This window comes from Gasterosteus aculeatus, chromosome 12, assembly GCF_964276395.1.
Source record: "Gasterosteus aculeatus chromosome 12, fGasAcu3.hap1.1, whole genome shotgun sequence".
NCBI lineage: Eukaryota > Metazoa > Chordata > Actinopteri > Perciformes > Gasterosteidae > Gasterosteus > Gasterosteus aculeatus.
The window spans coordinates 22,863,781-22,887,729 of NC_135700.1; the positions used below are offsets into that span (position 1 = coordinate 22,863,781).

At 46.5% G+C, this 23,949-nt stretch overlaps 3 protein-coding genes across 16 annotated transcripts in view; 2 read left to right on the forward strand and 1 right to left on the reverse strand.

Moving 5' to 3' along the window:
• The first annotated feature begins 804 nt into the window (after nucleotides 1-804).
• On the forward strand, nucleotides 805-6,125 carry LOC120835616 (transmembrane protein 138). 3 transcript variants are annotated; one of them, XM_040204704.2, is made up of 5 exons: nucleotides 805-904; nucleotides 2,638-3,186; nucleotides 3,382-3,553; nucleotides 4,100-4,175; nucleotides 5,342-6,125. In XM_040204704.2, exons 3-5 carry the CDS (start codon nucleotides 3,428-3,430, stop codon nucleotides 5,452-5,454), a joined length of 315 nt encoding a protein of 104 aa, XP_040060638.2. In that variant the 5' UTR covers nucleotides 805-904; nucleotides 2,638-3,186; nucleotides 3,382-3,427; the 3' UTR covers nucleotides 5,455-6,125. The 3 variants fall into 3 exon arrangements, with proteins under 3 accessions (XP_040060638.2, XP_040060630.2, XP_077941982.1); XM_040204696.2 differs by having other exon boundaries at nucleotides 852-1,441; XM_078085856.1 differs by lacking the exon at nucleotides 805-904 and adding an exon at nucleotides 1,780-2,015.
• Nucleotides 5,594-14,833, reverse strand: LOC120835634 (cilia- and flagella-associated protein 70). Of its 12 annotated transcripts, none has more exons than XM_078085850.1 (26): nucleotides 14,647-14,833; nucleotides 14,323-14,506; nucleotides 13,882-13,977; nucleotides 13,726-13,796; nucleotides 13,151-13,237; nucleotides 12,679-12,861; nucleotides 12,387-12,569; nucleotides 12,082-12,176; nucleotides 11,603-11,681; nucleotides 11,373-11,510; nucleotides 11,089-11,226; nucleotides 10,749-10,835; nucleotides 10,540-10,631; nucleotides 10,376-10,436; nucleotides 10,096-10,278; nucleotides 9,832-9,963; nucleotides 9,598-9,726; nucleotides 9,309-9,442; nucleotides 8,966-9,081; nucleotides 8,356-8,637; nucleotides 7,948-8,123; nucleotides 7,446-7,745; nucleotides 7,196-7,285; nucleotides 6,858-6,959; nucleotides 6,384-6,431; nucleotides 5,594-6,124 (listed from the first exon to the last, which is right to left on the reverse strand). In XM_078085850.1, the coding sequence occupies exons 1-26, from the start codon at nucleotides 14,734-14,736 to the stop codon at nucleotides 6,026-6,028; spliced, it is 3,375 nt and encodes a 1,124-aa protein (XP_077941976.1). In that variant the 5' UTR covers nucleotides 14,737-14,833; the 3' UTR covers nucleotides 5,594-6,025. The 12 variants fall into 12 exon arrangements, with proteins under 12 accessions (XP_077941976.1, XP_077941975.1, XP_077941974.1 ...); XM_078085849.1 differs by having other exon boundaries at nucleotides 10,749-10,838; XM_078085848.1 differs by having other exon boundaries at nucleotides 12,679-12,864.
• A 1,678-nt stretch (nucleotides 14,834-16,511) lies between these two features.
• Nucleotides 16,512-23,949, forward strand: part of ddb1 (damage-specific DNA binding protein 1) — a 29,506-nt gene continuing 22,068 nt past the window's right edge. Inside the window, exons 1-7 of the mRNA XM_078085857.1 lie at nucleotides 16,512-16,777; nucleotides 18,683-18,831; nucleotides 19,259-19,375; nucleotides 19,521-19,742; nucleotides 19,990-20,104; nucleotides 20,418-20,515; nucleotides 23,591-23,749. Coding sequence (XP_077941983.1) covers nucleotides 16,717-16,777; nucleotides 18,683-18,831; nucleotides 19,259-19,375; nucleotides 19,521-19,742; nucleotides 19,990-20,104; nucleotides 20,418-20,515; nucleotides 23,591-23,749 — 921 coding nt within the window. The 5' untranslated portion in view covers nucleotides 16,512-16,716. The remainder of the gene's footprint in view (nucleotides 16,778-18,682; nucleotides 18,832-19,258; nucleotides 19,376-19,520; nucleotides 19,743-19,989; nucleotides 20,105-20,417; nucleotides 20,516-23,590; nucleotides 23,750-23,949) is intronic.

A 23,949-nucleotide genomic window follows, 5' to 3' on the forward strand; every position in this document is an offset into this window, starting at 1 on the left:
TTCACTCAATAAACCAGCCTTTAATGATACTTTAAAACATTGCAGAGGCTCCTTCATTTAATCATAAGAATGAATTTGAATGAGCAAAAGACACCTGACTGACTTGTGTACATAAAAGCTTTGACTGGTTTGGATGGGTAACCTGTTAAATGGCCTCTTTCCACAGACCAGCAGCGCACTGGGAAAAATAACTCACACTCACCTCTCTGCAGGTAGATGGTTCAGCATTGTGTGTGTGTGTGTGTGTGTGTGTGTGTGTGTGTGTGTGTGTGTGTGTGTGTGTGTGTGTGTGTGTGTGTGTGTGTGTGTGTGTGTGTGTGTGTGTGTGTGTGTGGCAGTGCACATTTACCACCAGATCTGTTTTTATTCTGGCTCAACTCCAGATATCCTTCCTGAAAAAGCTTAGCATCCATTAACACTTTACAATAAATTTATAAAAATAGATAAATAAAATAAATAAAAATAGCATAAAACAATATCATTTTTTTACCAAGCGGAAAGGTTTAGGAAATGAAAATTAGGTTAAATAAATACAAATAAGCAGCGCATAATAATAATAATACATTACATTCAATTATATATATTATTTTAGTCCAAACAGGAACTCCATATCTTTACTTATAAGTGAAACAAATTGTGTATATATATGTGCATCAAATAAAACCAGACACATGAATAACTACCTTTCTATATTACATTTAGTCACAATAACAGTGTGCTGTGGTCAAGGTAGAAGTAAACAAACCGAGGGCAATGTCGGGACAGACTTCTTGCCTATTAGAGAGCGGGGTGGGGGGGGGGGGGGGGGGGGGTGTAACCCTGTTAGGGACACAAGCTGTCACTCCTGAGTTGTTTGTGACTGCATGCATCACTTCGACCGACGACGACACGTAACCACGTACAGGTACGCACGCTTTGGTTGTTTCAGCAGCAGTTTGATGCAGCAGCTCATGCAGTAGTTTGTCTCTGTGAAGCAGCGAGCTGTTACGGGAGTTTACTAAGGCGATTAAACGGCACCAAGAAGACAAATGAAACCTGCTCTTATCTGAGAGGGGGCAGAAGTGTTTCTAAAGCCTTCAGCCGTACGTATTGTCGACTTTGTTGGTGAACTCGGTGGTCCAGGAGCTGGTTGTTCTGCCCCCCTTCCCCCACGATCTCAGCAGGACGGCTCTTCTCAGTAAGTCGTCCTCTGGTCTTCAGAAGTACGCCTAATCTTCCTCACACCTGCCACGGCCGTGCCAAGCTATAAATACGGGGTCATGAGAGGATCCGCGAGGATCCACCCGGGAACGGAGGGAAAGAGCCGTGTTGGATAGAGATCCCGGCTCACAGGAGAACCAGACGGACGAGCAGCAGCAGTGAAAGTTAGTTTTTAATGAGACGGATGAGAAGTGAACTGAAGGAGCACCTGAGGATTTGTTCCCAATTTCTGTATTTTCAGGTGAGAAGATATTTCATTTGAGAGAGAAGTTGCCTTTCTACTTAAACTGCAATCTAGTGTTTAAATATCGTTGCAGTGCACCGCTGTAATTTGATTGTATGCAGATTGTTTTCATGAGTTAACTGTAGTTTTATGTAATATTAATCAGGGTTGTGGGGCTGTTTTGAAAGTCTGAAAGCTTCATTTGCCGATAGGACTCGGATTCGGCTTTTCATTTGTTCATGTTTTGAATAACGGCTTCAGATCGGGAATGGAGTTTCACGATTGGTGGGAATAAAACATTTAAAAAAAAGATTCAAAAGGAACAAATGACTGGTCCACTTAATGGTTCGGTCACTGGTGCACCAGGGCGTCTTTCTACTTGCTGCTATTGTTGACCAGGACTCAGGGAGGAGACATCTCAACGGGACCTTTCTGCTTAGAGGGACGGTTCCCCTCAAAAGCCAATCCACTTACCTTTTGTGCTATAAATGGATGTCGATGGTTTCCATGTGAGCGGTGCGGTTTTGGAGGCATCCATGTCTCTCCAGAATAACGTGACCGTGTGGTGACCTTGTTCCGCGCTCATAACGAGGTTAGTGGATTATCTATGATGATTTATGGAAGGAGACACGGCTGTCGAGTTACTCAAAGTTATCTTTCAGGCCACCTGGAGCAACACTGAGCAATATAGTCCCATTAAATACGGGACACGGTGGATCTAACTCAAGGCCCAGCGGAGTTTGAGCCGTTGTCATCATCTTTTGTTCCTTGCTCCGTCCGTTGACCTGCATCCAACTGGAGAAAATGGCGATTGTTGTTAGTTGTTATGGTGACACCACACCAGCAGCTCGCAGGGCCGCAAACGGTTGGCTGGCTAGTTAGCTACGTAGTTAGCTTCAGAGCTAACTATAAAGAGAGTAAGGAGGGAGCATCAAGTTCTTCTTCCTCCTCAAGTCTGCCCCTCTACGCTTGTAAGGTTACAACTCGGCTGCTCCCTTTAGTCCTCACCAGGGATTTGGGTTTGACTTTGTGGAAGTTAGCCGATCGTAATGGCGGCGGCTCACATGAGAATGGCCGACGCTACGTTGATTTAAGGGAATCATAAATTATAGCTCCTCATTTAGATCAATGTTTATTTACAAGTCTCCGCTTTCAGGAATTGTAAATCTGTTCTCCAGCAGAAAGACAACTTGTCCGTCTGTCTCTCCCCACAGAGCCTCTGCTGGATTTATTTTTCCACTTTTGAACATGAAGGTTTGGGGGAAACGTGCAGTTTTTTCACAACACCACAGACTGAACCGCTCGAGTCTGTCCATGTGTGAGCAGTGAAAATCCCCCTCTGACATGTGGACGCCGGCGTGTTCCACGCAGCTCATCACAGAACCCGACTCCGCTTCGCACTTCCAAAGGACTCCGATCTTTCCCAAATAAACAGGATTCCATTTTGGTTTTGGAGCCCTGCTGTCGTGTCGCGTGCGGGGCCGCTCGAAGGCCCCCCCCCCCCGAAGCCCCCGAGCGGTCTGGGACCAGCCGTCCGGCGGGATTGATGTTCTTCCGTAGTGCGAGTGCATTGCAGCCTTGGATCCGGCGTGGAACCGCCACAGTCCGCCCGGGCGCCCCGCCTTCGGGCCGGAGACGCTCCAAACCAGCAACTACTCGCTGGTGTTACTGATCCAGCTCAGCCTGCTCTCCTTCGACCTGTTCGTCAACTCCTTCAGCGAGCTGCTGAGGCACGAGCCGGCGGTCCAGCTGGTGCTTTTCATGTGAGTTCCTCACGGTTTTAGCAGCGGCACGTAATCTCTGACCCCGGGCTAAAAATAGCCGTGTTCAGACGTGTCAACAGAGTCATTAGGAGTGCCGCAGCATTGATGAAACAGACGGTAATCTTTCTCTTCTTGTCCCATATGTCCTCCTCCTCCTCCTCCTCCTCTCTGGTGCTTTTCTGTTTCCCTCCACAGAATCCAGGACATCAGCATCCTGTTCAACCTGATCATCATTCTGCTGATGCTGTTCAACACCTACGTGTTCCAGATCGGCCTGGTCGCCGTATTGCTGGAGCGGTTTAGAGCCGCGCTAATGCTCTCTGCTCTCTATTTGACCTTCAGCATCATACTCCACTCCTGGCTTATGGTACGAGTTGTTTGTGCACGAATGGACAGAGATGGATTAGGATCAAAGGCCCGTGGTCAAGCTCGCAGTGATCATTTCCTTTTATCTTATTGAAGATACACGGAGGGAGAATCCTTCTTTTAAATGGTGCAGACGACTGAAATAATAAACACTACACTTTAACAATTAATAAAAACATGAAATGGCCCATTACTGATGATCCCATCATATGTATCATGCCAGAATTCTTTGCTGTGTCCCAATACATTTTACATGTCAAATGCACTATGCATTTTGAGGCAACCTTTATTACTAAATTGAATTTTTTAGTAATAAAAGGTAACATTCCTAAGAAATTTGAGGGAGCGAAATTCTAATATTGCATTGAAATAAAATACATTTGCATGCACAGAAACTTGCAATGTTTTATTTGTAGCTTTGGTAAAAAAAATATGTTTAATATTAGTGAGTAAATTGGAACTTTGGAAGTCTTTTACCTCCATTTAAAAAAATAAAAATAAATGCAAAAAATGACTCACTGAATGTTTTTTGCTTAAATCGTTCCAGAATCTACGTTGGCTGAACACTAACAGATTTATTTGGACGGAAGGCCTGCAGGTGCTCTTTGTGTTTCAGAGAGTTGGTAAGATGAACATTATTTTGAAAGCGTCTCTCTGTCGATAGAACTTGTTTCTTTTTTTCTCAAAACAAAAGGTGGGTCGTCACTGTAGACGTTTTAAGAGAAGCTGCACGATTGATATCAATGATATTTCGGATGCGACACGCTCAGTTTACTCGTTCCCTCGACAACACTATTATTGCAGAGAATAAGCTGTGTGGCAAACAGACGTTCATTACACACTTTGCTCATCAAAGAGAATCTCAACAATTGAAAAGCACTTTTATGATGATAGCGGACCTGAGGACCTTTTGCAGCCACCTGCTAGCAACGTTAAAGCTTTGAAATCCATGAGCGGGGTGTTTACCGATGTTTTTTATCTTAGTAACCCAACAAAGTTCTGTGAACCGGATAACTTTTCACAGACAATCTGACCCAAAAGCCGATTCCACCCTGTCAGCGTGGTCACCCCAGAGGAGGGCCGCTGACTGAGGCTTTAGGGGAGCTCCATCAGCGGGTCTCTGGCCCTCGTCACCACCCTGGGTGTGATGTTCATACGCGTGTAAGCCCATAAGTGTATAACAGGATTAGTGGTCTGCCTGTTGTTCTCCTCTGATGGCTTATTAAGTGTGCGCATGGGCTGTCGGCATGTTTTATGTCTGCTACTTAAGACCCACCCAGGCGGTTACGTGACTCACGCTTACGTCGCAGAGTCTCTTTCACCGGGAACCTTTCTGAAGACGCTGTGAACGCTGGTAGAAAGGGACGCTACGATATGGAAACAGTCTTCATCAGTGTGCTGATGGATTTTGGATCCAGTGTGAAGGACTCTTCAAACTGAGCCAAGTGGATTTTCTTGAATTCTTAACGAAGAACATGACTAGAGTTTGCAGAAATAGGAGTAATGTGCAGTTAATTCTTCATTAAAGTTGCTTATTAGAGACAGAAGACAAATGATACACTTCATTTGTTTGCAGATTAGTGGTGATGCTGTTATTTATTTTTCTGGAGGGTAACTTAATGGATGTGAATATAGAAGCATCGCCCTTGTACCTTTTCAGTAATATTGTATACCCGATTGTATAAAGGCTTCATTTATTGTATTGCGTGTGATGACTGAATAAAACACTAATACTACTAATATTTTCTGTGTGATTAAAACCCTCCCCCCGTATGTTTCCCCCCCACAGCCTCTGTGCTGTACTACTACTTGTACAAGAGGACGTCGGAGTACCTGGGTGACCCCCGGCTCTACGAGGATTCGCCGTGGCTGCGGGAGCTGTTCGCTCGGGTCAGACAGTGACCCCCCCCACCGAGAGCGCGAGCCAACGAAAAGGCGTCCCGGTGAAGGATCCGTGCAGGGGAACAGTGCGTGCGTCCATGAGCGGCACGTCAATGCACTCTGCAATTGCCAAGAAAATACCAATGGCGCTCTGGGAACACTCGTTTGAAATAGGACATTTAATGTAAAAATTAGCATTGTAAATAGATTTGACAGGATTGTAATTGAGACACATCGAACAGAACATTTCCTTTCCAGCGCAGGAAGGATTGTGCCAAAATCTGCCGAGACGTTTTAGAACTACGAGGTCTCGGCAGGTGAAAGCGACGTGAGAAGTGAGACGATTTCTAATGTTCTGTGATACCACATGCCCTCTTCCCTTTTGTCTTCCTGATGCATTTTTTAAAAAGAATATTGCGGTTGTTTTGTATACATTTGGGACTATTTGCGTTGCTTTGAGTTTGTTTGTAATGTGGATACTAAACATTGTTTGACTTTATTACAGTTACTAAACAGTCTGTGAAACCTGACCGTGTTACATGCTTAAAAATACAATAAAAACGTCTTTTGTGTGTTCGGCATGAAATGTACTTTAAGAGCTGGTCCCAAAGCAGGACGCCAGCGGCCTGAAGCGGAGATGCTCCTTCAGCTCAGCGAACTCTCTGAGCAACGGCTCCTCCTGCTGGTTGAACTAAAAGCCAAGAAATGAGAAGAGCTTTTCATTAGAAGGGGTGTGGGGTCTTTATGTGAAATAATAAATGAGGATTGAATTGACAGGTCTTGGTGACAAATAACAGCTAAATTTGTTTATGTTGAAAACAAATAAATTAAACTAGTGAATGTAAGTGGAAGTATTTTACTCGAGGTGAAATAATGAGGTTGATTCCTTGACAACCCCCCCACCTTAAAAGATACAATGAACTATTGTCTAAAACAGCAGACAAACTCACCCTTGTTGCATATTTATGAAACTGCTCCGCTTCCTCTTGTCTGCCCGACTGAAAACAAAAGGTCTGGTTAGTTCAGGTTCCTGTGGCCGGCGTGGGAAAACCCAGCGGCAGACGGAGAAAAGGTGAAGAGGTATACATAGAATTGAGCAATAAACTTGATCAAAGCCTCCAATCTCAGACTTTTTCACGTCGAGGCACATCACTTCAGAAATGGTGCCCTCTGTTTCTATGTCGAGCTCCCAGCTGCTGTCTGACAGCCGGTTGTTTGGGAACAATAAATCCACCACGGTATCATCACACATCAAAGCCCACGGAAGGATTAATAGGTAATGAAAGCGATGACAGCCAACAATGATGTAGAAGCATACAGCTCACAGTTATTTCTTTGCGACATTTTTTAGGGATTATTGTCCCGCTTCGACGATGCCAAGCCTGAACTGGGACACTGGTGTGTTTTTCCAGGTCAGCACTCACCCTGAGGCAGACCAGAGACAGGTAAGCCCACACCTCTGCGTTCTGCCAGTTCCGGTGGTTGGCCTCAGTCAAAGCTTCCTCAGCAACACACAGCTCCTCCAGCTACAAAACACACACACACACACACACACACGGAACACGAGCGGGGTTCACCTCTACCGAAGCAAAAGAAAACCAGCCCACAGAACACTTCAGTAACCTGAGCTCTCCGTTCTCCGTTCACGGTGGAATGAGGGCAGTATAACCCCAACGTTACCCACCTCAAACAGCGACTAAATTTAACCGCTTTGTGTGCTTTCAATAGAACCTCGTGTGAATGTGTGGAGATGGAACTTTACCCGGTAACAGGCGGTGCCCAGGCCCAGCCAGGTGAGGCAGGACGGAGACGCCTCACAAGCCCGCAGGTACACGCCTTTGGCTTCCTCATACTGAAAGACAGACCCCAAAAAGAAAACACAAAAGGGGATTTAATTACACTGCAGTTTGCAGTGAAATGCAAAACAGTAAATGTGGATTCTGGGATCTTTCCGCCCTGGGACGCGCTCACTCGGGTTCACAAGGGGCCGTTTCGGGGGGGGGACACCTGACCTTCTCCTGCTGGAGGTAGATGGATCCCAGGCGCAGGAGGACGAGGTGACAGTCTGATGGCGGCTGCGGGAAGATCAGGCTCCACTCGTAGCTCTTGCGGGCGTCAGTGAAGGCCCCGAGCAGGAAGTGGCAGTGGCCGCTCAGCGCCCACGCGTCGCTGTCGGACAACGCCTCCTGGAGGCTGTCGGCGGCGCCGCGGTAGTCCGCTCGGAGCAGCTGCAGCCGGGCCAGGAGGAGAGGGTAGGAGGCGCTGGGACCGCCGTCTGACAGCAGCTCCAGGGACAGGGCTCGCTCCGCCATCTGACCACAGTAGGGACAGTGACGGCTGACTAGGAAACGATTATGAGCCTACTAGAAGACATTTTCAGTCTACGGATACCGAGCGTTGGACTCGAACCTTCAGCAAAACATAACAAATAAGTAGTTATCACTGGCGGTCGTGAATCCATTCTGCTCCAGAACGCTAAACTAAGACCCACAAAGCCACCTGAGTGTCCTTTACCTGCAGAGCAGAGTTCTGCAGCAGGAACTGAGCCGCCTCCGTGTAGATGGTGGAGGAGAGTTTAGTTGGAGCTGATATGGAGCTGGAGCTCAGGTTCACCGAAGGCTCTCCTTGCACCTCTGAGACAGAGTCCGGGTTCTGGTCCCGGTCCTGCTCCTGGTCTCTGCACAGTGGATCTGAGAGAGAATGACGAAGGGATCATTTATTATTTACATCATTCGTGATAAATTCTACCAATAAAAAATAAGTTGTATGTGATCATTAACAGATCTCAGTGTGTTTCGTTGTGTATTCCATGTGTAGATTCATAATAACATCCGTTAGAACAAACAGTGTAAACAGACTTCTTCACCCGAAGAGAGAAAAACACGTGACTTCATCCAGATGAAGAGTCCCACTGCCGCTCACCTTTCTCATCGCCGGGAGACGGACATGCAGCGGTGTCTTTCTCCTCGTCGTCTCGCTGGTCTTGCTCCTCCTCCTCCTCCTCCTCCTTTGTCTTTTCCTCCTCTTCCACCTCTTCCTCCACCTCTTCCTCCTCCTCCTCCTCCTCCTCCCCCTCCTCTCCCTCCTCCTCCTCTTCCGCGCTCTGTGTTCGCTTCTTTGCTCCGTTCGCCCTCAGCTGCCTTCTGGCCTCCAGGAAAGTGCTTTCTGCCAGGATGGATTCGCTCTGGATCTCATGGTGCAAACCTGGGCAGCAGATAGAAACCTGAAATCGGGCTATGCAACTCCCAGCATGCATCTGTCTCAGGCAATTAGGGTCAGAGATTGTGACGGCTGATAATAATGGGTTCAATCTTATAAAGAGGGATGTTCCCATCTAGTTAAGGAAGTACAATGTTGGGGCTCAATGGTGCCTTGAATTCTGATTAAAGAAACCAGGGAACATCTAGATCTATCTAGTAAATTAAGATATTGTTGGTTCGTATTCTCTCTGCGCAGAAGGAGCCCCGCTAGTATGTGAGCACTGTGTGTTAGCAGCCGGGTCACAGGCGATAGAGCAGTGAGCAGGACTCACCCAGCAGCGTCCAGGCCACCACACTGGGCGGCTCTATGCTGGTGGCTCTCTGCAGGAAGGTCCGGGCCTCCTCGTGTTCCTCAAACATCGCTGCCAAGACGCCGCACATCATCAGGCTGGAGAAACAAGGAGAAACAGACACACAGGTTTTGACTCGAAGATCGCTTGGGTGCCTCTGAAAATATATCCACGAGTCCCCTTCCGAAGAAAAGTGACGTCGAGCTCCGGATTCGACCTTTTCATTGGGCGTCGGTTTAGATGCAAAGTTGTGATGTCACACAGTTTGGATTTCTTTTCTTATGGACAATAAGTGGTTGTTGCTGCGCTGCGGAGCACTTCTAACCTGGGCCTGTGTGCCTGCTGGACGGAAACGGCGTCATGGAAACACTCTCTGGCCTCCATGTAGTCTCCGGTCAGCATGTAAAGGCTTCCCCACTCAAACTTGTGGGAGGGGTCAGTCGGCTCCCTCACCACCAACTGCAGGACAAACAAAAAGAAGAATTCAGTCCAATCAGAAGTGTGAAGTAATTGATTTGGGGGCCTGAAACCGGATGACAAATCGGCAAAGTAGTTCAGCAAGCTCTTTTCTCATTAGAGTGAGGAGGAAAAAAGGCTTGTTACTGCTATTGTACCTCTTGGTAGTGCTGCACAGCCTGCTGATAATCCCCAACGAGCTGAGCCTCTCTGGCAAAATGTCTGAGCTGAGAAGAACTCAACTGGATCTCATCCGGGGAGTCATCAACGACGTCATGCGAGTAGATCTGGAGAGGGGCGAGATGAGAAGGATTTACAGAAATGAATACAAATCTACGGTAGAAACACATACACTTTGTGTGTGTGTGTGTGTGTGTGTGTGTGCGCGTTACCTTGTTGTGAGCTATGTGCATCTCGTCCGCCAGGTAGACATAGAGCTTGCTGACAAACCGTTTGAGCTCCTGAGGGTCATTGATGGGCTCCGTCCGCTGCATTTTGTCGCGCACGATCCTCACCACCGCATGCTACACACGCACGTGCACACGGACACACGTATGTGGTCAAATAGTCACAGGAGAGCCACCTCTACAGTGAGAAAACAAACCCCGCTGGGCCACAGCTCCACTCTGGAGTTTTATCCATCGGCGTGTTCCGACCTTCATCTGCTCCTTGAAGGCGAAGTATCTCCTGGAGTCGTTGAGCGATCCCATCAGCTCAACGTGCATCTGCTCCCGGCTGCAGTTTTCTGCCGGCTTCCACCCGGCTGCCAACAATTCCCCGTACTGGTCCGAAACATGGGTCACCACGTTGCCCACCTGCCTGTGGAAGTCCAGCACGGCCTGCGGGAAGAGAGACATCAGCAAGAAAGGCAGATTCTCCGCCGGTTTGTGGTTCATTTTGTGTGTCCATGTGTGTGTGTGACGGTGTGCGTTTTACTGTTTCCGCTCTGCTGGGACCCGCTGGGTGTGGAGGTTTGGGAGGGATCAACGCCCTCACCCTGCAGGAAATACAAACACATCTCAGCACAGCCTGGACGAAATGAGTAACCAAAGGAGCCGGTCACACTCACTGAGCCCGGCAGGTTTGATCCAACACATTACCTACTGGACAGCTCCTCTGCGGGGGTTTTGGGCACCAGTGGTTTCTCCAAGGTTATCTCAATGATGATATAAGTTCGGGCCTCGGCATACGTCTAAAACAAACAGGAACAAGAAGCTAACACGCTACATAATAGACTGTAACTACAACCCCATTTTAAAGTAAAGGATGTTGTAACACGGTACAGAGCTGTTGTTCCATGAAAGCTTACATCTGCCTCCAAATTGAGGTGCAGCACACTTTCGGCCCCCCCGCTGGCCCCCACATCATCTGCAGTCATTCTGCTCTGACTGGCGTGCTGCTGCCGGAATGGGAAGAGGTGACATTAGCGTCCCACCTTGTACAAGCACCACCTGCATGTGGAGTGTGAACTGCACCATGTTCAGCATTAATATAGCAGCTAACAACAAATCACGTAGACAATGAGCCTGTCGGAGATGTGAAATAAAAGGTTCAAAGAGGTTGAAAAGCTCTTATTCGACAGAACATGTCTCCGAGCTCCTGGAAATGCATGCGAACAAATCTCCTCCCACCACGCCAGCTTTCCTGACCTTTTTGGCCGGCTCCTTGGACTCCTTGGCTCCCCGCGCCCTCGCCTTGTGGGAGCCCGCAGCAGAGCCGGCACGACCTTTGACCTGGTCAGCTGCAAACTTGACGTGCTCCTTTAACACACTGCCACTCCGCTTGGCCTTGAAGTAAAAGATCGATGAGAAACAAGTTTTTTTAGGTCCTGGGCCCCCCCCCCGGGGTGGAGCTGGTATTGATCATTAAGAAAGCCCAAAAAATGTATTTCCAGAAGGTGGATAAAGAACTATTAGGATCCCTAAGGATCCACCTTTTTCAGCAGCTCAGCCTCGGAGAAGGTTTGAATGCTGTAGGCTCCTCGGATGCGGCGGACTCCAGGGAACAGCAGCCGCCCCAAGTCCACAAACGCCACACCGTGGAAGGGGATCTCCAGGTTCCCCTCAGCCAGCTGTTCTCACACATTCATACCTTTATATTTATACACACAATACAGCTCAGAGAGAATTCTGAACCCTTCCTTATATTACAAAGCTGTCTCACCATCTTGGTTTCTGCTGCCTTTGTCAGCCTCATTATCTCCACGGGCCACAGTCTGCTCTCTGTGATCTTCTGCCGCAGCCTGAACGTCGACGCACAGATTGTTTGATTATTTTTTCTGCTGTATTTCTGGCTCTGTTTAATATACGTTGATATACGGGTTCTCCTTATGCACCCAATCCTCTCGCGGGCAATTCGAGAGCAGCTTTCTGCATCGCTCTGGGACTTATTCTTGTGTTGAGCCTTTAACACAGGTTTATTTGGCCTCAGAGGCGATGAATGGGGAAACCAAGCCTTACAGAACACTCTTCGATCCTTAACGGTTCCCGGACACAGCCAAAAGAACCAGGTGAAATTGTGACTGACTTTCCCTTTGTCGAACAACCGTGTGTAATGTAATAAATCATAATGTAAGAAACGTGTGTAAGAGGCAGCATTGTGAAGTAGGAGGATGTGTGTGTGTGTGTGTGTGTGCAGCAGACCTGCTCGTTCCTCCCGCGTCCAGGAAGCAGGGCATCTCCGTGTCCCAGCTCACCCTGTTCTTTGTGGTCTCCACAGTTTCACGAAACGCCTGGTCCTGAAGGAACAAGTCGACCCTCAGGAACGGAACTGGTACATGTATTACATATGCTGTTAGGAATATCCACCATTTCTACTTGTAATATTGTTCAAACTTCTCAAACACCTGGGTAAGTCTCTCAAAGTCCGCCTCAAAGTCCGCCCGTGTCCATAAAAGAGGACGTCCTCCTCGCTCAGCTCTGTATTTAAAGGGGCCACACTCGGTTACCTCGTAGCCTGTCAGCTCGCCGTCCTCCTCCTCCACGGGCTCCGCCTGCAGGAAGGCGGCGGGCAGGAAGTGGTTCGCCGGGACCAGCAGCGCCCGATGGGGCCTCTTCCTCCGTCGGCCATTTTGCTCCCTCTGCCCGCCGGCCATCAGCTGCCCCTCACAGAACAGCAGCGCCTGATCCTTCTGGGGAATCGAACAGCCACAGCGTTGAGATGTTTAACTCCGGGGAGATCGAGACCGGAGGTTGGTCTGATTTCTAAGATCGTGTCGTCAAACTAAATAACACACTCACCTGTGCAGTAAGCGGGACCTCCAGGGCGGCAGAGTATTTGCAGGGAGCGGAGCCCGACTCAAACGACCACGACTTGGGGACGGAGAAGGCCGTCTCCACGGTAACCCTCAGCAGGTTGGAGGACGACAGCTCGGCCTCGGAGAGCAGCGGATCCGACACACTGACACACACGCACAGGGTGGGCTGCTAGAGGGGGTGAGACCACCGGGAACAATCACCATCCAACAATCACCAACTGGTAGCGCCATTATTTTTGTTCGTGTCCATCCAAGTCTATCGTTGAGTAGATTACAATTATTCTCGTCTTTCTTTTAAACACTTCCACGTGGATGCGTGAGCAGGTGTGAATAGACACGGTGACATATAGGAGACACCTTTTCCGTGTGGCGGTAAAAGGTGTCAGTCGGTGACGCGTCGGAGGTTTGATATGCAGTCAAACTCTTAACTGTCCACTGGTGAGTTGATGATTTACCTGATTTTTCCACTTTAACAGGAAGTTTCTGGCCAACTGCTTATGTCTCTCTTTAACTGCTGTCTCCACATTCAGGCTGCTCTGTGACTGTAGAACGTTCACTGATTAAAGAAATCCTGAAGGAACCGCTGCCAATCCACCAGCTCTTTGAGTGAACCAGTGATAAGGGTACAAGTTCATATATCGTGGATACAAATATTACAAAAAAAACAGTTCTGTGAAATGGTAAACGACCTAGAAACTGAGTAAAGAACACACGCGAAGGTCCGTTTAGGGCTTATCCACTAAATAAACACCAGAGTTGTTAAAGGCATGGCAACGTCCGGCACTCAAAAAGAGGAGTTCATTGCATGAATGGCTGCATCCGTGTCAGATGTTAAAGGGCCTTATTGTGATGAGTCCACTGACATCCTTTTTTTAACCATTTCCCTTCAATCACACACACAATGATCTTCTGTCAAAACACAGATGCAAATGTAAAGTAACAGTTAACGTGCTGCTTTCTCCTTTTGACTGTGCACTTTCTGTTCTGCCCCCACTGATGAGTGAGAGATATTGTTTGAATATCAACAAACCGGGGTGGTGTCTTTGGCCGTGGACCCGGACACTGGATTCAGTGGGACTTTGGCGGAGAAGCTGCACTGACCTAAACACAGAAGAGCAAATCGTTCCAGCAAAGCAAGTCCTGCTTTTAAAAAAGCTCCGAAAACAAAGTCGCCTCGGACGGGCACCCTGCAGCAGCGGCAGCAGGTCGACCACGGCTTGTCCCACCACCGCCGTCCTCGCCACAGCTTTCTTCTCCTCGGGCAGGAACTCCCTCACCGTCACTGACAACACAACGCCACCGAGTTTCATCAAAACAGAGACGTGGAAACGGCCGTCGTATGATGGCGAAATCTGTGTGTCAAAGATTGTTTAAGACGTTTCTACTGAACTGCAACAACAACCATGAATGAAAATGTGGAGGCAGTGGGACAATAACTTGTTGGTATTGTTAAAGCACTAAGTTGCATGGCAGCTATACGAAACATTATATAAATGAAAACAACAACTAAATCGGGACATAATGAGCTGTGGCCTTGGAGGGGGACGCTAGAGGACACATTTTTAGAGAGACTTGACCAAAGTGGACCCGAGATGTTTCCCCGGTCGGGTCCGAGGACACGGCTTACGGATGAGGGGTTTGCTGAGGAGCTCGCTGAGGGCCTCCGCGTCACCGCGGCACAGGAGGCCGCAGGTGAAGTCGTAGTCCACGCGCTGCGCCACCTGCGGCACCTCCTTCTTCTCCGACTCTCCCAGCACATTTCCGTCCACCTCCACCTGCACTGAACTCCTGAAGACGCCGGTCTTCTTCCCCTGCTGACGAGAGAGGGACCGCACGACGTGTTTCCATTAAACTACACAATAACGTTTCGGTCACTTAAGCATTTAAGCTAAGTTCTTTGGCTAACCAGTTAGCATGTGTGAAGTTGGTCTCTTTTACAACAGTAACTCACGTTTAACGAGCTCAGCAGGTAATTTCCACGCACGACAGTTACTTCGATAGTTTTATTCTCCGTTTCTTCGGTACTCTCCGCCGTCTCCATTGTGTTCAATGTCAGACTCGTGTAAGAACCGTTTTATTAAACTTAGCGTTGGATACGCGGAGTCCCGTTTCCACGGCAACGGCGCTGCGCGGTGTGGTGCGTTCAGGTGGAATAGGATATTTACCGAGAGACCAGCAACAACCGGCCAACACAAATAGTAAATAAAATAAAACCTAGATGATAAAACACACAGCAACAAACCTGCGTGTATGAAGCAAAGTGGGAATCAAATAAATCATGTAATACGTAAGTATTTTGAAAAAGATTCTCCCTTTTTAAGTTGATCTTTATTTAACAACGAATGCTATTCAAGAATAATACAAACTCTGGTCCCTAACTGGGTAAAATATTTCAGTCATTTTATCATATTATGTTTGATCAAATAAAGAAATATTAGAAGCTGTCCAACTACTTTTCGTATTTATTCACTTAATACACAGCAATATTTCTCCTGCCACTGTATTCAGGAAAAGTATATATGGTAACTGTAACAATGCCAAAGAGGCAGCAGAGGGCCCTGCTCTCCACACTAACATAGCTAGTGGTCGTGCAACACCTACTAGTGGGCCTAATGGGCAACATTTTTAAATATTATGTGTGATTTTCTAATTGGGATTAGTGATTCTCGTGGTATTAAAGGCCCTCCCGGAGTGTGTCTTTGGGGTGCATTTGAATGTCATTGGCTTCTTCTTCAAACGTGTCTCCTCCTGGTTTGTCCCCTTCACATCCAAGTGTGAGTCTGCTGCTGCAACCGGAAACCTCACTGTCTTGTCTTTCCATCACATTCCAGTACATTCAATGTAGATACCTTAATGAGTAAATATAACATAGCATGCATAGTTTGTCTTCATCTTATAACTAGTACACGTTAATTACAACACATGATCACACTTCATCGTTGCTCATTTAATACCTTCAATACAGGAGAAAAAACTCCCCAAAAAACTCTTTGGGGCAATTAGTATCCGTCCCCAAGTTTTAACATAACATTGTGATAGAATGTTAATGTGTACTGTGTTTATATGATTAACCTGACTATAAATTGTTATTTGATTATATTGCAATCATTTCATCGAACATACAAATGTAATAACTAATACCTAACATCACACAACACTAAACATTTCTACATGTATTACCTTTTCTACCACCAGGTGTGCTCGTCTATTTAAATCCCTGACAATATCTATGTGAGTTCTTCTCAGTGGTTTGCTGTTGCTCGATGGGAATGATTGTTGTGTCATGTAATGACAGCAAAATAAAAAAAAAGGAAACAACTTCAGGACGCAGTTGCACAGAGACTGGTTTATTCATTTTATGGAAGCTTTCAATACCTTCAGCAGACAATGAACAATGTTGTTCATCACCCAAGTGAACAAGTTATTTAAAGTTAGGGGACAAGGCTATCTTAATTACCTTGATCTTCTTCCAATATTTTACAAGGAGTCATCTGAACCAGGATATAATATAATCTCTTATAATCTCTATTGGTATTTTACAGACAACAGAGACTATTTCCTGTAACATCCTCTCTGCTGATCTGTTTTTCTATGTTTGTGTTCTCTTATTATTTTATTTTTGGAGAATAAGAAAATTCCATAGACATATTATTTTTTAAACGCAGTGGGATCTTTCCACTTTTACAATATAACATTCACCACACGTATTTTGTTTAAAAAAACATTATGTACATTAAAACAAACCCTCTGAACAGTTGTGGAATAGAAGTATAAAGCTGGAGAAAACAGTGATCCTTTGTACATTGTTACTTTACGCCACTAGTGGTGTGACCCATTGGGACCAACGGGCCTCCGAGACACCAGGGGGCGCTCCTTTCCCTGCAGCTACCACTTCCGGTCTGCGCTCCATGCTCAAACGGCTGCGCTAACTACTTCCGGAAGATTTTATTATCAATGATTTTGTCACTTGTGCGAGATTAAAACACTTATCTGGTGTTTGTTTTTTGTTGTTGTCGAAAAAATGTCGTACAACTACGTGGTAACAGCCCAGAAGCCGACGGCGGTGAACGCCTGCGTCACAGGTAAAAAAAACCCGAAAGCGCTGTTTGTTGTGACCGTTTCTTTTTCCCACCTGCGTGCTAGCAGAGCTCCCGCGCTGCCACCCGAACGCTCCAGAAAAGGGGCCTGTGGTAGCCGCTAGCTGTTGCTCTGCTAACCCAAACGTTTCATTGTTTGTTTAGCAACAACTTGCACGCGCAAAGTCACGACGCACACCTGTTTTTACCTCTTTAATCTATGCAACGTCCGTTCCAACGTTCACTCGAGCTGGTCGCAACGGCTCGCTGGTTCTTCTTCTCGGCTTGCGAACGTTAGCTGTGGTCGCGTTGGCTGCTTTACGCGTTAATCTGAACTCTCTGTTTACGTGTTGTTGTGTATTCAAATCACATCTCTCCCCGTGGACCTGAAGCTAAATTAAATCATGCCACAGACACGTGTGGCATTAATCTCTCATTTTAACGTGTGCATGATACTACTACTACTACTACTACTACTCCTACTACTACTCCATGAAGGTGAATGTCCACCTTCCCTTTTACTTATAACTTTAATGTATGATAGTAACATCATTCTAACGAGGCTATTATTGTATTATTTATTGCAAACATGAGTTGGTTTGATTATTTTATTAATAGTATTCTTCCTCTGTGAGTACATGTATCACTGTACATGCAGGAAGGTGTATGCTGTTATGCTGAGTGCCTGTGTGTGTGTGTATGTATGAATGTGTATATATATATATATATATATATATATATATATATATATATATATATATGTGCTCTACTAGCTAAGCTATTACTGCTCCTGCTCAAAGAAAGAAATATTAGAAGCTGTCCAACTACTTTTCGTATTTATTCACTTAATACACAGCAATATTTCTCCTGCCACTATTCAGGAAAAGTATATATTGTGTGTTTATGTGTGTGTGTGTGTGTGTGTGTGTGTATATATATATATATATATATATATATATATATATATATATACAAATGAAAATATAATGTGCTCTACTAGCTAAGCTATTATTGCTGCTGCTATTTTTATCAGGTGCTTTGTTTTCGGAGGTCTTGGGGCTGTTGAAGAACAGAAATAAGAAAAGGAAAAATTCTTTTTAAACCGGGCACCTGATGCATTCTCTCGTATTCACACGTCTCAGCGTGGAAATGCTTCACTGCCAGCTTTTCCCTGTAGTGAGGATTCACACATACACCAGTCACTTGTCACTTTCTGATTCCTGATTAAATATGGATGACGATATCCAGATGTAAAGTCTGCAGCTGTTAACTCGTTTGCTCAATTGATTGTTTTAATAATTTGCCAATCAGTTGTCAAAGCCCAACTGCATATCTTAGATTTTCTTATTCTCTCCTCTTCTTACTATTGTATTTATATATTTTATAGAGCAAAGACCATGTTGGTTTTCACTTAATAAATGAATATTAATTAATCACCATGTAGTTGATTAACAAACTAGTTGTTGCAGTATATATTTTTTCCTTCCTCTGTTTTACATCTCTAAAATGTTATCATATTATAGTAATTAGAATACTTTTGTACTATTTAACAAAAAAAAACGTTTCCTTAGTTAAATTCAGGGCAAAACCAAAGTAAAACTGCATAGTAAAAGTAATGTTATTATTATTAAATGTAAGGGGTTGATCTGGAACAAACATGATCTTTTAGGTTTTTCTTGAGACCTTTAAAACTTCAGATCCAAAGTTTCTTGTAAATATGCAAATCAGCATGAAATCCCAATAATAAAAACAAAATGAAATATCTTTTAGTAGCACCAATAATCCCGCCCTTAAATCAAAAACCTTTTTTCTGGGATTTGTTTGATGTTGTGGATATTGATGCGTTGATGTCCATCCACCTTTTTGAATCCCTCCACCTTAAACCCGAGATGAACGCTGCCGTGTCCCCAGGTCACTTCACCTCCGCCGACGACCTCAACCTGCTCATAGCCAAGAACACCCGGCTGGAGATCTACGTGGTGACGGCGGAGGGACTGCGGCCCGTCAAGGAGGTCGGCATGTACGGGAAGATCGCGGTCATGGAGCTCTTCAGGCCGAAGGTGGGTGTCGCTTCATTTAAAATATTAAAGTCATGTTGTGTGTCGGAATAACTGTTGTTATTGAGGCTTGTTTTATTGAAAGTATAGTGTTTTTGCTTTCCGTTCTCTGCACTATACTTTCTTCTTTGAAACAGAATGCACCTCAAGAAGCAAGAACAGGTTTTGTTTTTATTAGATTCTTCTGCCATCATGAATTCCTCCGTGTCTTATTCTTGGCTGTGCGGCGCAGTACGCCGTTCCTTTAATCTATAGGAGTTTGCAAAGGAAGTCTTTGCCTCTGTGCTCAGCACACAGACGTCGGTCTCTGCAGAGTAGCTTTTATTGACTGTGTAGTGGATTCACAGGCCGGTCGAGGCTGCTGCAGTTTAATTAGAAGCCTGCCGCTGCATGTTTAACGACTTCGCTGTCCTTTCCTGTTGTTGTTCAGGGCGAGAGCAAAGACCTGCTGTTCATTCTCACATCCAAGTACAACGCCTGCATCCTTGAATACAAACAGACCGGGGAGAGCATCGACATCATCACTCGTGCCCACGGGAACGTCCAGGTGGGTCACGAGCTTCTGGAGGGTTCTCACATCTTCTCAATAAACATGAGAAGATGTGACCGGAGAGACTCTGTGGGCACACGAGAACAGGTCATGGTTGGTTTTAACGCTTCAGCTCACCGATCATCTGATTCCTCTTTGGCAGGATCGTATCGGGCGCCCGTCAGAAACGGGTATTATCGGCATCGTGGACCCAGAATGCCGCATGATCGGACTGCGGCTGTACGACGGGTTGTTCAAGGTGATCCCACTGGACCGGGACAACCGCGAGCTCAAGGCCTTCAACATCCGCTTGGAGGAGCTGCAGGTCATCGACGTGCACTTCCTGTACGGCTGCCAGGCCCCGACGGTCTGCTTCATCTACCAGGTACCGGAGGAGGTTTTATTTCTTCTGAGCATTTTCATGTGATTTCATGTGGGTGAAAGAAAAGAGTTCCTTTATGGAAATGTGACCCTGTGGCGGTTTTCTGTAAACAACCAAGTGTTCTGTAAACATTCAGAGCTACGCACCATAACTGAATCCTGGAGGTCTTCTGTCGAGTTCTTCCCTTCCACATTAAATGAGCAATGTTTATGGAAATGTATTTTTTAATCCCACCATTGCTTTGTCCTAGGACCCCCAGGGACGGCATGTGAAGACCTACGAGGTTTCTCTGAGGGAGAAGGAGTTCAACAAGGGCCCCTGGAAACAGGAGAACGTGGAGGCCGAGGCCTCCATGGTGATCCCAGGTAATCCCAGTGTGCCTACTCTCTGCTGTGTTTACGTCGATTCATCAATTGGTACATAAACCGAACATGCACCACCGCTAATTACTATCTGGTGAATATTTCACCAATTTCCAGGTAAAAATAAACTACAGGAAAAAAGCCAAATGTCCAGGAAACAATTTTTCTTGTCCTGAAAAATAGTTTTAACATGATGTTCTACTATCTCCCTTTAGCTGAGAGGGAACTACTTATCCATCTGTTGCATCGCCATATGGGAGGCTTACAATATGCTCAGGATCATACTGACGATGAGTCCCGCGTGCTTGTATTTCAGTGCCGGAGCCATTTGGTGGCGCTATCATCATTGGCCAGGAGTCCATCACCTACCACAACGGAGACAAATACTTGGCCATCGCACCACCTACCATCAAGGTAAAGATGACGCGGTGGGATCGATGGTGTGGTTTTTCTCACCTGTCTCTTTAAGAAGAATACTTGTAATATCTTTGTAACCCTTCAGGGGTAGTTTAATATTTCAGCTTCAGTGCACTACTACAGCGTAGAATTGGTAGTATTTAATCGTGTATTAATGATGTTTTCCGTGAGGAATGTTCTTTTCATTTCATAGTTAATAGCTAAAGCATGTGAACAGCGGATTAAATCCACAGTTTACTTTAAATAAAGGTCGCTGCAATCGGAGGATATTAAGTTAAAATATGATGATGCATTCCAGCTCTCTCAGTAAAAATGGGTGTTTGGTGAAGGTACAGGATGGAGGATAAAAACGGTCACCAGCATCTGCATTAAGTGAATGGATAAATAATATTGAGCCGCATTTAGGAGCCCCGAAGGTTAACGCAGTAGAGTGTGTTTGTTATGAATCTGGTGATTGATAACGGAGGTGCATGTCTGTAGCTGCTGTGATAATGACTTCAGCTCCTCAGCGCCGCTGCTCTTAGTGTTTATCTCGTGGAGATTAAGTTGCGCTCTGCAGTCTGCTCACATTTTAACAAACGCTGGAGGCCCGGAGGAGCAGCTCGCAGGCAGCCTGCCTCCATAATTAGGGAGAGCTCTTTATGCTGCCGAGGTCTTATACATTTTGGAAAATAACATTTCAAGTTGTGTGGATGCAGTAGCTTTTAATCCCACCGCCTTGTCTTGGTGATGAAATAGTAGCGATTGTTGGCTGTTTTGCTGATTAGTTAGATGTCGACTGAAGGTTGATGTCTGGAGGCTGATATTAAAGCGGTGGATCAGAATGTTGCTTCGTTAATTGTCTGATGTCGGCAGTTGATGGCGCGCATGCAGATGTTTTTAAGCCTTCAGGTAAGCAGATATGTGCCAGGGACGTGCTGAACTCTTAACAATCACCAACTAAAAGAAATCCACAGAGAAATTCTCCAACCGAACAACCGTGTTCCTTTTCTGGCAGGTGTTGGTCTGGTTTTCCCTCGCAATAAAAAGTCAGTCTGAACCGTCTTTCTTTCGGAGCAACACAAAAGATCAACATTCACAGCTAAACGATTATTTAAGAAGCTTTTCATTGTTCTGATCAGCAGCAGGCCGCACGTCTTCCACACAATCGTGTGTGTGTGTGTGTGTCAGAGTGAAGCTTAGTGATATCTCACTCCCTAACCTCTAAAGCGTTGTTACCTACGCACTTCATTCATGCTCTTGGTTTTTTACCGTCTGGTTCTGGGGGGGGGGGGGGGGGGTGCAGATGTAAACCGTCTCCGGGGCTCATGTCTGCTTCCCACTGATTGGTTTTGTCAGCGGCCTGCTCGCTGTACCGAGTCACCGCCGCGTCTCCGCTCCGACTGCCGTTTTTAGGGAAGGGTGACTCTGTGCATCTGTTTTTGTGCGATTTGACGTGTGACGCGGCCTCTGTGTTGAGCTGAGAAACACGCAGCGGAAACAGAACCGTGTGTTCTGATGAATATCAGCAGCTAATGAATACGCTGTCACTCAGGAGCACGCGAGCAGAAATAAACAAATATGCAGAATTCGTCGTTCGACATTGTGGTGGACTGCCGCGTGCGCGTGTGTGTGTGTGTGTGTCTGTCTGGGCCGTCCATCGAAGCCCGGTCCAGAGAAATCACCTGGAAAAGTCGGGCGTGGGTCTTTTGGACCAAGTGCAGGATTTCATCTTGGTGGAAGACGTGATTTTTGTAGATATTTCCCGAATGTTAACTAGGGATGAATCCATCTGCTGGTAATGAATCTGTGAGCGATCTGTCCGTGTGCATATGACCAAGTCTGTAAATATGTAAATCCAGGCGGAATGACGGGCCCGGAGCTGATGAAACAGCTGTGCTTGCATCCGGCTCGGCCCGCTTTGTCTGCTCATTTGAAAAGTGTGTGACAGCGATCTCAAAGTGAAGCGCCTCATGCAAATGGGCTTTTTTTAAGTTTCTGTCTCCACCTGGTTCGGTACTGATTCTTATCCGTATGATTAGTAGCTTCGCAGGCTGGACGGATGCAATTAGATTGCTGGATGACGCCCAAATCGCCCAAAACAAGCTTCTGTGAGTTTGTCCGGCTTCAGGTTGGCTCCTCTCGGTTGGTGTGTAAAACGTCAGCGTGAGGAGGAACAGACCTTCCAACACCCCCCCCCCCCCCCCCCCCCCCCGGCACTATTTAGCGTGCCAGGAAAGGATTCGGTACGCTCCAGTATGTCGGCTGCAGTTTGCCAGAAATACCAGGATGTCCAGTATTTCAGCCAGCGTCCTTTTCCGTTTCATTGTGACCCACAATCCTTTGCACAGCACATTTCTGAGCCAGCGAGTTAAATGTCCAGGTGCTCTGTTATGAGAACGCGCCTTGTCCCAGTTGGAAGTGTGCTGCATGTTGGTACTCTGCCGTCTGCGCTAAATGGAAAAGGACGCCGTTGGTTATGCAGCGTAAGTATAATGAACCCAACGACGGGTTTGAAGGCGCACTTAAAGCTAAATACCTGCCAGAGGGGCTGGAAGAGCGGTTTGGAGAAATAGAAGCCGCTCCGCGGTTTGACAGAAGACGTAAACAATACGGCAGGCAGGAGGAAAATGAGTTTTATAAATGTTCGATCGGGTGAGAAATTGATTCTGCGTTTACTGCAGCGAGGCTGAGGACGAGGGCGTCCTTTTCATCAAGTCTTTTAACGCCACTCTGTTGCTTTGCAGTTACTCGTTCTCAAGTTTCTCTTGATTTGGGGGCCTAAAGATGGTGGTATTCAACGATGTGAGGCCTTTGAATCATCTTCACTATCATTGGTCCAAGATGATCTGCGTTCACTTCTCCGACTTGTGTAATAATCCATTCTGGGGGCCGCAGCTCTGCGAGTCTTAAGATGCTCTTCCAGCAAACTCCTCTGGCTGTGATTCCGTTATAGGACACAGTGAAGGACGGCCTCCTCCGGCGAGGGTGGAGTTCAAGGGGGGCGGCTTGATTGCGGCGTCCCTACCTCCTCCGCTGTGGGCGTCGTTTCACTGATTCCGTTTCTCTTTTTGTTCCACTATTTTTTTGCAGCAAAGCACCATCGTCTGTCACAACCGGGTGGATCCCAACGGCTCTCGCTACCTGCTGGGGGACATGGAGGGACGCCTGTTCATGCTCCTGCTGGAGAAGGAGGAGCTGATGGACGGCACGGTGGCGCTCAAAGACCTCCACGTGGAGCTGCTGGGCGAGGTCTGCGCATCACAAGTCATGTTCAACAATTCGGACCCGCGGGAGGAGAAACATTTCAATACGTGCTTTTCATTTGGCTAATTTCACTCCCCGTTTTTCCTCCTGCCGCCTTTTCCTTTCACGCTTGTTCCAAACGTTTTTAATGGTTCTTGGCCCACGTCATCCCGAGGACCTGTGTGGCTCATTAGTGGCATATAGAC